Source organism: Terrapene carolina, unplaced genomic scaffold (genome assembly GCF_002925995.2).
Source record: "Terrapene carolina triunguis isolate 2854851 unplaced genomic scaffold, T_m_triunguis-2.0 Scaffold113, whole genome shotgun sequence".
Lineage (NCBI taxonomy): Eukaryota > Metazoa > Chordata > Testudines > Emydidae > Terrapene > Terrapene triunguis.
In genome coordinates, this window is record NW_020664464.1 from 10,386,827 (window position 1) to 10,399,056 (window position 12,230).

General features: G+C 37.9%; 1 protein-coding gene across 3 annotated transcripts in view; it reads right to left on the bottom strand.

Annotated features, from left to right (window-relative positions):
- PCSK5 (proprotein convertase subtilisin/kexin type 5) overlaps nucleotides 1-12,230 on the bottom strand; it is a 296,183-nt gene that overhangs the window by 159,740 nt on the left and 124,213 nt on the right. For all 3 annotated transcript variants that reach the window (XM_026652353.2, XM_029911707.1, XM_026652352.1), the window contains exon 7: nucleotides 6,961-7,133. In XM_026652353.2, coding sequence (XP_026508138.1) covers nucleotides 6,961-7,133 — 173 coding nt within the window. The remainder of the gene's footprint in view (nucleotides 1-6,960; nucleotides 7,134-12,230) is intronic.

The window sequence follows — 12,230 nt, forward strand, 5'->3', positions numbered from 1 at the left end:
CCCTACATTTGAACCCTAAAGTTCAAAGTGGGGATCCAGCCTTGACACAGCCACATACATTTAGAAACAGATTTGTTTCAAGAACTGCATCCTGGAAACCAGTGACACTGAAAGGGACTTACGGGGGTCATGGTGAATAACTAATTGAACATGATCTCCCATGCAATTCAGTGGCTGAGAGCAAATCTGATTCCTGGATGTGTAAACTGGGAAATATCTAGTAGGAGTAGGGAAGTGATATTACGTTAGAATTCAGCATTAGTGAGACCATTACTGAAATACTGTGTCCTGTTCTGGTGTCCAAACTTTATAAAAAGGATATTGACAAATTGGAAAGGGTTCAGAAAAGAGCTACAAGAATGAGTCGAGGTCTGTAAAATCTTGCCCAACCATGAAAGGGTAAAGAAGCTCAATCTATTCTGTTTACCCTAGAAGAGTGGTGTGATGTGGTGTGCTGGTCAATGCCAGATCCATGTAATGCTGTGCAGTGGCAGTCAGTCTAGAGCTGCCCATACCATCATCCATAGGCCCCATTGCTATGCAATGATGCCTTCTTGCCTTAAAATCTATGAACCTATAGAATATCAGGGTTAGAAGGGACCTCAGGAGGTTATCTAGTCCAACCCGCTGCTCAGAGCAAGACCAAGCCCCAGACAGATTTTTGCCCCAGATCCCTAAATGGCCCCCTCAAGGATTGAATTGACAACGCTGGATTTAGCAGGCCAATGCTCAAACCACTGAGATATCCCTCTCCCCCATATACCAATGATGTAGGCCAATGATATTGTCTTATGTTATTAGGACATATAGTTGTGAGATTAAAACACAAACATCACTACACTGTGTGCAATTAGTCTGTCCTTCAGAATGAGCTATTAGAGATATCATCTCTGTTGTGTTAACAAACAACACAATTCATTGTAAAGCAGAAGCTCCACATTTTTCACTCAAAATCATGAAGTAAAAATATAGTTATTTGCTCATATGTCACAGCCATGAGGGATATACAGTACCTGTAACAGAAAATTTCTGTGCTTAGTCGAGTGACTAATGTAGAGGGGCTAACCCACTGAGTGACCTTGGGAAAATCATTTTTGGCCAACTTTTTAAAAGTGTGTGTACACTTTTGCACATGTCCAACTTGCCTGCTTACTAATCATACATGGACATACAATTTGGGATTTGCATTTGCTATTTGTATGTGCCTCAGTTTCTTCATCTGTACAATGGGATAATAGCCATTTTTGTGACGTGCTTTTGAGATACTCAATTGAAACTCTCAATAGAAGTAAAAAATATTATTATTGTATTTTCAGAGCAAATCTGCTACAAAGTGAATATTTTGTGGAGACAACAGTTATGTGTTCCTCTTAAGCCCATGCAAATTATGATGACAGAGGAAATTAATAGCATTTTTTAATATATCTAAGAACAGACTGTTATTTGCCTCAACACAAGCAGCAACCCCTCTGCCTAAACAGTTATGCATTATATACATTGCCCTCCACCATTGGAATCATCTTATTCTTTCTTGCCACTTCCCTATTTGGGGTTAGTGACTTTTATAGCCTTCTTCCAAAACTCATGATTGTACGCCTGGCTGTTAGGCAAACTGGTCTCTCTAAGGTACATGGATATCTAGTCTTTGGCTTCCTCCCTGGTCCTTTTCCTTCCACAATCATTGCAAGGACCATCCTACCAATATAAGGTCTCTGAGGTCTCCACTGGTCATATCCACACCAATGTAGCCTAGCCTCCCTGAATTTGTTTTCAGTTGGGGCAACCTATATTAGGCTCCTCACAATCTCCTTTTGTTTCTTATCATGGAGTGTCCAATCACTTCACCATCTTCATTTTGGTGGTGGAGAGCATGCTGATTTCTCTTCTTGTGGCCATCCGAGTCTCTGCTCCATATATTAGGATGGATTGAATAACAGTTTTATACACTCTACTTTATTGGCATCTTTTTATCACAGTCCAACTGCTGGAATCTCCTGGCATTATTTTTTTAAAGAAATAAATCCACATGTAATTCCCTCTCCCAAATACTTGCACTTGAGTTTGACGGCTGTTCAGTGACTGTAGGAGAGCCTTCTGCTTCTAAAATACATTTGAACACACACTCTGCAGCCAAAGTTGGTGAAGCGAGAGAGATGAAAAGGGGCAATGATGATGGGAGGGGAGGCACCAAGCCGAGTTCTCACAAGAGGTTCAGCAGCACGACATCAGATCATTAATGTCCATCAAACATTTTGGCTTATGTCCAGCTCACTAACAGAACAGTGTAGTGGGAATGAAATGAAGGCCACTGTTCTGACATGCAGGCAAAAAGCCAAAGATCCTGATTTAGATTTCCCTGCTTGTCCTTCTCCCCTTTTATAATACATTAAGGATGACCTGCTCTGCCACAGCTTTAGCGTAGCTCATGTGTATGCAGAACAGGTGATGCAAAATCAATAATGGAAAACAAGTGAAGCTGGCTGCTCATTGTCACAGCCCTTTGAAACCTTGCTACACAAAATGCCAACAGTAGCCACAACTCTCCAGAACAGGGCCGGCTCCAGGCACCAGCTTAACAAGCAGGTGCTTGGGGCGGCCAACGGAGAGCAGCGGCACCTGCGGCAATTCGGGGGCGGCAGGTCCCTCACTCCCTCTAGGAGCGAAGGACCTGCCGCCGAACTGCCGCCGCCCATCGGGGCTTTTTTTTTTTTTTGCTTGGGGCGGCAGAAATGCTGGAGCTGGCCCTGCTCCAGAAACATAGTTATGGTATCTTTGCAAAGGAACATGTAAAAACAAAAGCAAAACAATTTAAAGTCATGACTATCTGATCATATCAACGGATTTACGCTTTCTTATATCGACATTACAAATATGCTTGCTTGTGTGGACAAAACATCATGTTCAAATCTATATCTGAGAACTAAATCTAACCTGATTTAACAAATGGCCTGTGGTATACAGGAGGTCAGACTAAATGATCTAATGGTTCCTTCTGTCCCTAAAATCTATGAATCTTTAAAACATTTGGGTTTTTCCTCCCATACAAGGAAGAGGAAAACCTTATTACATGGTTTGTCCAGAACCTTGTTTGACTACAATAAATAAGCCTGTATATTTTACAGTGTTGACATATCGTATACTCATATACTCTTTTCTTCAAAAATGTTACTCTTGGACATACTGCTCTAAACTTGATTTTTCATCTAAAACTGAATTGTGCAATTATAATACACTCATTTTTCAGGTTATTAAATCTACTACTTGTTATACACTGGCATTTAAAACACAGACCTTTTGAATGGATGCATTTTCCATACTAGCTAATACAATGCTATTACCTATAACATTTCCAAGAAAAAATCCCTTGGCATTTGAAAGTATGATGCCAAGATAACTTTGCCATTTGAAATTAATACTATTTGAAAACAAACTCTCCAAGGGCAAAAGCACTCATTAGATTCAAGAACTTAATTAAGTATAATAGAATTACACAAACTAAGCTAAAGATGATGTAAAATTATGGTGCTTGAAACTAGTTTACAACATTTTCCCTTCTCCATTCTTTATCCTGATCTTGCACAACAGCTGTATAGCACATTTAATTTCTGTATGAGATTTTCATTTTTTAAACTTTTGCTATTACTTCATGTCATTTAAAACAAAAACACATTTGTCTTTTTCAATTTATGGCATGTTGTTCTGTCTCTATGGACCTCTGAAAATGTACACTTATTTATCTTTGTTATTTGGTATAGGATTTAGGATAAGCGTCTTAGCCCAGTAGATTTTTCAAAAAATTCTCAGACACCCTGTGTGAATCTTTTAATTGGAATGATACAACCTAAAGATAATTTGGACATGTTTTCAAAAATCAGTCTCTGAATGGCCTGAAGAAGAGGAGTGATTCTCGAAAAGACATACCCATTTCACTTTTATTTTGTTAGTTCAGTTTAATTACATTTTAATCAAAGTCATTATTCAGCTGCACCTGTAATTTTCTTAATTAAACAAACTGTGCACAATTTTTCCTCTCAGACCCACTTAAAGGATCTTGCCTCTATATTCCTGCTTGCATTAGCATCAATGGGAGATGTGTCTTGTAGGACTAAAGCAGAATATCAAGTCCAGATCTACTACATGGATCTGAAAGACAAACCTGCCAACTTTCCCATTGTCAATCTATTACTTTAACTTGGATCAAAGAAGCTAAATTTATTCTGTAGTTACTGTTTAGGACCAGTATTTTTAAAAAGAAAGGCCAAGATCTGTGTGCAAAATTGTGTGTGGAGTTGCCTGCCTACCTTCATTTGCACAACTATTATAACAGCTTTTATAAATCAGAGGATTTGGCATAGTTCCTAACCAGCAATTTGTGTAAACCCTGTGATCTGAAAAATCCCCATATAAAAACAGCACTTGTCATATTTCAGTGCAAAAAGCAGAAAAAGTAGCTTTATTCTAAGACCAAAGAAGTAACTATATTAGAATGAATAAGGAAAACAGCTTCTCTCTTTCACTGATTCACTATAGCGCTTCTGCCTGAGAGCATTCCATAACGCTATCCTGACTTGCTACAGTTTTAAAGAGACAGTACACCCACCCTTTCAGCAACTTCTGACTCTACACATCTGTTTCTTCCATTCAGACATATCTGCTGATTTTAGTCTGGTGATAAGGTACTTTAAAAATATTTAAAACTTTTAATTATTAATTCTAAAATTAAAAAAAATACTTCTTTAGCATAAATGTATGCGGTCTCACAGTGGGACCCAGACAACTATTCAGAATAGTGAGACCTATGGCAATCCTTTGTAAAACACTTCAAAAGGATAAAAGAAATTAAAAATTAAAGGGTATATAACTTGTCCCAAATATTATTGTTTTTATTGTTCTAAGAAATAAGAACAAACTTTCCCCCTGGACTGTTTATGGAAAAAATAATCTATTTATAACTATATAATGAAGAATTTAATTTATCTTTTGTGCTGTTATCTATGTAAAACAAATCAAATGATTTGGTACTATAATGAAAGTAGTCTGTGGTCTGTTGACTTCACTGCAGATTTACACCAGATGAAGATCAGGCCCTTGAAATTATAAAGAGCAAATGAATATCTGTTTTCTGTGAGTGGGAATAACTTTTTTGTGATTGCATTATCTCAGTGAAATGATGCTCTCTCTCTCTTTCTCTCTCTCTCTCTCTCACACACACACACACACACACACCCACACACACACATTTTCTTATTTCATTCAGCTATTTCTTCCCCTTCTTGCAGTTCCACTACCTTCCCTTAAAGGCTTTGTTGCTGTTGTCCACTGCCATCATTGTCAAATAGTAGTAGAATGTGATGGAGCTTTCATAAGTGCTTTGATAAGGCCCTGGTCCAGCAAAACATTTAAACATGTGCTTACATGAAGCCACTGAAGTCGCTGGAGCTACTCTCATGCTTAAAGTTAAGTATGTACTTAAGAGCTTTGTTGTAGCGGGACCTTATACAGCACATACTGTATTAAGCAAAAGCATGATATGCTGCCACATGTGCCTGTCAGATCTGAACTGAATGGAAGTATCAGTTGCGGAAAGAAATCAATCATGTTACATTGCAGCAGGTCCCAGGGATAATTAAAACTAGTTTTGTTAATGGCATTTACTTTATATTAAATAATAGTAATATTCAGTATGCATATAATGCTTTCCATCTGCAAAGAGCTTAATAAGTATTAACTAATAAATCATCACAACAGTCCTGTCAGGCAGGTAAGCAAATATCTCCATTTTATAGAAAGGTAAACCAAAACAGAAAATTTAACTGACTTGCCCAAGGCATAGCTGGGATTAGAACTGAAGAATTCCTAACTCCCCATATTGTGCTCAATACTAGGAAAATGACCAGGAGGGATTATTGATATCAATTTTATGTTGTGTTTTACATCTTAGAATTAAACTTTGAATGACTTGAAATCGTCTAGTAGTGCATACAGATAATCTAGGCACTTCCATGTTCTTATAACTGTTACTATTAGCCTCTCTCACCCACTCCACCTGTTTTTTGCTATGATCAGCTGCTGTGGCACATTATAAATTAACGTGAACTCTTCAAAGCAAAGACAGTCTTTATTGTTGCATATGCTCCAAAGCTACTGCTAATTATATTTTGCTAAATTCAGTCCTAGTATAAGTGGTTACAGCTCTCGTTGACTTAAATAGTAGTTGCACCTCCTGAATTTGGTCCCCAGAATTGTTAAATTTCAACATTGGAATGAACAGTCAAATGGTCTCTTGATCACTTTGAAGAAATATTTTGTGCTGATCTCACCTCTTACAATCCCAGAGCCGTCGTCTTTTTGCTAGAAAGTCTCTCACTACATTCAAAACAGTGCTCAGCCCTTCAAATGTGCAATTTTAAAATGGTTTTCACCTAGTGGTTCTCAACCAGGGGTACGTAGAGGTCTTCCGGGGGTAGATCAACTCATCTAGATATTTGCCTAGTTTTACAACAGTGCTACATAAAAAGCACTAGCAAAGTCAGTACAAACTAAAATTTCATACAGAAATGACTGGTTTAAACTGCTCTATATACTATACACTGAAATGTAAGTACAATATTTATATTCTAATTGATTTATTTTATAATTATATGGTAAAAATGAGAAAGTAAGAAATTTTTCAGTAATAATGTGCTGTGACACTTTTGTATTTTTATGTCTGATTTTGTAAGCAGGTAGGTGCTTAAGTGAGGGGTACGCAAGACAAATCAGACTCCTGAAAGGGGGCCAGTAATCTGGAAAGGTTGAGAGATACTGATCTAACTCTAAACAGGGGAAAGAGGCGTGAGTGCTATTTTTCCTTTAAACAAAACCAAGCTCCTCCTTATCAGCAATGTGTCTTGAGAGCTTTAGTTTTCCCTGCGTGTGCACATGCGCCCAGGACATGACATGGTGTTTAAGGAAACCTACCGTTCTGATGCCATTCTCAAAGGCCTGACGTGCTAGAGAAGCAGGTCCGTCCACAGTCTTCCCATCATCATCAGGACCCCAGCTGGCACTGTAGATGTGTATATGTTGTGGATTCAGACTGAGAGACTTTGCTTCCACCATGTCTGTAACATCACCATCCAGCATCCTCACTCCTTCAAAAAAAAAAAAAAAAAAGAAAGGCAGTAAATGTGAGAACTAGACTAATGAAGCATGTTTGAAAAACTATGTGAAAAATACAGAGAACTAGTCTTTGCTGATTACATTTCTTATGTTCTTATTGATTATGGCACTCAAATTGTAGAGTCGGTTTCTCTCAAGCTTTAGGAAACATTGTGCTCAAATTCCTTCATCCAATACACAACATTTGAATGTTAAAGAAAAACTTTAATTCTGGGGAAAACTTAAAAAAATTATTTCTACCTCAGTACATTTATATTTCTCATTTAAAAATAATTATAATTTCCTTTCCTTCTCTGCAACGCAGTGCAATTTGAGACATGGCACTCCTAATTTGATAGACATAAAACACAGGATGTATGCTGATAGATAAACACAGGATTATGTCTTCATTGCAGGAGTCTGCAAAAGGAGAAGCTGGGGAGAAAGTTCTTGGGTACTAGCAAAAGTGTTACAGAAAGTTACTGACAAACTATAGCATTATTTGCATAACATTATTCTACCTCAGTTGCAAAACTGTGAACATCCTAAGGCCTGATTCTGAAATTCAGTTGTGTACGCGGAACTCCCATTAATGTCAATGGCAGTTATGTATAAATAAGGGATCTCAAGATCCAACCCTTGGTAAACAGTAGTATTTGACAAACTTGTGTGCCGGCATTTGTAAAGTGGATATCTACACGACAGCATGGTGTTTTAGGAGCAGTGTGATGAGAAAGCCTGAAGGCTGTAAACTGAGAATATTTTGGAATTAAATAAATGTTCTTGTTCAAGTCAACCATAACATCTCAATATGATTTAATCTTGAGGGAGCAGCCACTTGAGGCCAGTTTAAAACTTTCTCACACCTTAATAAGTAGCAGCAATGAAAGGATAACCTCCAAGTCAATGTGACATCTGATCAAAGATTTTCATTTTTAAATAATAATTAGTATTTAACTGTATGAGATAGTATATGTTGATGTTCACTTCCACAATTAACATATTTGAAGTCTTTCCCCATTTAATAGGAACATTACTATTTATAAATAAAATTTATATATTTTAATTATTAGAACACAGATTTGTTCATGAGTTTGCACTGAATTAAGTTGAGTGTTTACCAAGGCCTTACCTTCCAAGGTATATGGATTGGTTTGTTGATAGAGGATCTATTTTTTCTCATTCTAATTGACTTGAATCTGAGAAGTGATCATATTTCTAAATTCACACAAAAACTGACCAGGTTCTGTGAGATAATGAACTTGTCCAAACAGTGATCTCACTATGAATTTTACTTTATAAAAAAGCCATTAAACCAAGTTTGGTAATCTCAGGTTTTATTTTTCCTTCTCAGCAATCTTAAAAATTTAATGAGGGATAGAAGGTGTGTTCTCATTCTTTCAAGCATATCAATATATTTGGTTCCAAACTAAAACAACAAAAGGTATACTACATTTAAACAAAGCAAGATAAAAAACAGAGGGAGAGAATTTCATTTGTGTTACTACAACTATGTAACATGCTTTATGAATGTAACATTCACTACAGTGAATAGTAAAACCAAGTTCTATCCCTGGCATCTGAAATAATTCATACCATGTTTAATGTTAACAAATATGATAGTGGTAAAATCCAAAAGCAGCCTGTCTACTCTTCTCTTTTTACCAACAGTTAGCAGACCTCAAGTGCAACTTTTATCAAAGGACATATCATTGGCTATTTTAAATAGTTGCTTTCTTTTCTTTAACAATTACATGAGTTGTTAATTTTGCCCCCTCACAGAACATACAAAGGTTTCAGAGTAGCAGTCGTGTTAGTCTGTATCCGCAAAAAGAACAGGAGTACTTGTGGCACCTTAGAGACTAACAAATTTATTAGAGCATAAGCTTTCGTGGGCTACAGCCCACTTCTTGAGTGATGTAAAAAGCCACTGGCAAACATTCAAATAATCACATTCCTTTGGCTCAGCTAAGGGAGGCTCAACCATGGCAGAGAGGAGTAAGAACTGGGGGCACACTGTATGATTTCTTCACAAGAGTTATCTCCCAAACAGCAACAGAATTAAGGTCCAGATTGTAATCTCACTCTCACTGTCTCTTGTCAGCCCAGCTCCACTGATGTCAGCAGATTTACTCCTGATTTGCACTGCTGTGAGAAGAGAATCAGACTTTTGAGAACATACAAAGTGTTTCTCCCAGGTGGTGATAGCACAATTATAACCATCCAGAAGGCAATTAGCAGACTTAGTTTCCAGACTGTCCACTAAATCTTCAGAATTCTTTAAACTTTTCCAAATATTTGCCATAAATGTCAAAACCTAAGTGGAATTTTAGTCAGCACAAACTTCTAACAAATCCTGAAGAAGCATGTGAAAATTAAGTGAAAGCACGTTTTCCTTTCAAATATTTGTTTTTAATCAGTGCCTCACTTAAGCTTAAAGAAACAGCTGAACAAATTCCTTGTCAGTTAAAGACAATCTACATCTGTTCTGTCATAATTTAGTATAACCACTTTCCCATCAGGACTCAAGCCCAGCCAAATAACTAAGCACCAAATCCCCACAGATGCTCTGCAACTTCCACAATAAGGCAGAAACAACAACAACAAGCTCGCCATCCCTTCTTATAGCAAACAAAGAAAGCCCAAAACCCTGTAGGTGGTAACTAGCTATGTATGAGTGATGTAAAAAGCCACTGGCAAACATTCAAATAATCACATTCCTTTGGCTCAGCTAAGGGAGGCTCAACCATAGCAGAGAGGAGTAAGAACTGGGGGCACACTGTATGATTTCTTCACAAGAGTTATCTCCCAAACAGCAACAGAATTAAGGTCCAGATTCTAATCTCACTCTCACTGTCTCTTGTCAGCACAGCTCCACTGATGTCAGCAGATTTACTCCTGATTTGCACTGCTGTGAGAAGAGAATCAGACTTTTGAGGAAATTGTTCCCTGATCTGTTCTATGGTCAGTGTTTCTGGCGTGAATGGAAAAGAGAGGAAGAGTACAAAGCACTTAGAAAAAGGTGAGCATTACTGGTGGATATATTGCAAATGACTTTCCATCACAAACATCATTAATCGTGGTGGTTCTGCTGATAGAATTTGATGAAATATTGATGGAAAGGATTTTCTTCCACTTCCCTTTATTTCCTCTCTACACCCCCTGGGCCCTGAGAGCACATTCTGGCTGAGGTGAGGAATACTGCTCTCTGGCCAAATTCATACCAGTGGAAGCAGGCGCATCTCTGAGGAAGGTGTAAAGTGCTCTCCATCAGTAGGGTAAAAGATGCTCTTTAAATCCACGCCTACACTGGGAATTAAACCATTAACTGAACACTGGTTCGGTTTAATATGGTTTCAAATATAACACAGTTTGTCTGACTAGGGCAGATGGGACATAACCATTTTTCAAACAGTGTTTAAGAAACATACTCGTGACAGCCCCCACCACATTGTAAATATGTGGATGAAGTTCTTCCTTCAGTTGCCAGTGGAGTGGCTCAAAGGATGAGTTTGGTTTCTAGTCCAGAGCAAAGTGATTAAATTTAGTTTTGATGTGGTTACACTCCCTGCCCACTGGCCAGGTAAACCATGTTTAACTCACGTTAGCCTGAATCAGTTTTAAACTATGTTTAAAACAGGCTGTGGTTCAGCAACTATGGCTGAATCCATTGGGGCTGTCCTGCAGCACTAAACACATTCATGATGCTTAATAAATAATAATGCATTTAAAATCCAGCATTGCTATGCAGAGGAAAGCCTTACAGTGTCTGCAGGAGGTGCCTGCAGCCCTACACTGTCTTGGTCCTTCCATTAGATAGTCAATAATGTCTTTTTTCCCCTTCCTCACAGCTATTCAGAGCAAAACTCTTAATTTCTTTTATTTCTTTCAGCAATACCTTTTCTAAGTTCCCCCTCTAGTATTCCCTACTGCCTTCCATGGAGATAAGCCCATCTCCATGTTGGCTTAAATATCACCATTTCACACTTCTGCATTCCCAGATGGCCTCTACTGTAGGACAGAGAATCACCAGTTAATGAGTCTGAATTACAGTGTTTTCCTGAGAAAGAAGGGGATGTAGAAAGAAAGGGGATGTGATGACACTATGGTTTCATCAAATGCTAAGTGCTGAATTGTATTTAAGCAGTATTTCTGCATTCAGTTCTGTTCATTAACTGTTTCATAGATCATGTCTCCATACTAGGTTACAAGAACTGAAACATATCTTAATTAACTAGATACTGTTTAAAAATCTATAGAAATGACTTACATTTCAAGTGAATGGAATAAATAAGTGTAATAAAATCTCATACTTCAGGGCATATTCTGCTCACATGCCATGGTTAGGAAGGAAGAAAGTGCTTTCTCAGCAACTATGATCACAACCAAACAAAGCACTAACACACATGCTTAAAATTAGGCAAGTGCTTAAGGGTTTTGCTGGATTGGAGTCCATATGCACATGTGCATTCTTGATTTGTACACCGATGTCAGAAAAGTTCAGCATTGCGCACACGTTGAAATGTACGTCTTTGAAAATTTGTGCCAGTATGCTGAGGAGTTACTTCATTCACCACAGCTGGTCAAGTCCAGTTACCCTGACAATTTGTGCACTTAGGGGTATGCAGTTGTGGTCTTTCCTCTAATCAGGGTAAGAATACTAACTCGGTCTCTCTCTTTCAACCCATGGAGGGGGGAACACATCCAGTGAGGGCATTTTTTTCCTTTACTCAAGGAACAATATTTGATGCAATTCATTTCTGTTATGTCTTCAGATATAAAATGTCGGTAACATCGTTTAAGGTATTATATATTACTGAGGAAGATTTTAGAAGTCCACAGGTTTCCTAATTTTGTTATTCTTTGTATTCACATATACTAAATTCCATCCACCCACCCACCTGCCCCCAGGCCAACCTCAGAAATGGCCATCTCCCAAACCAACCAACCACCCAAACAAACAGCTGGGCTCAAGCCCAGTTCATCCACCATAATAATAAATTTTAAAAAATAATCACATTATTCTGGTGTAACCTCTACCATCAGTTTCCACTGTCCCTTCTCCCTCACACATAGTTAATCCTGTGTGT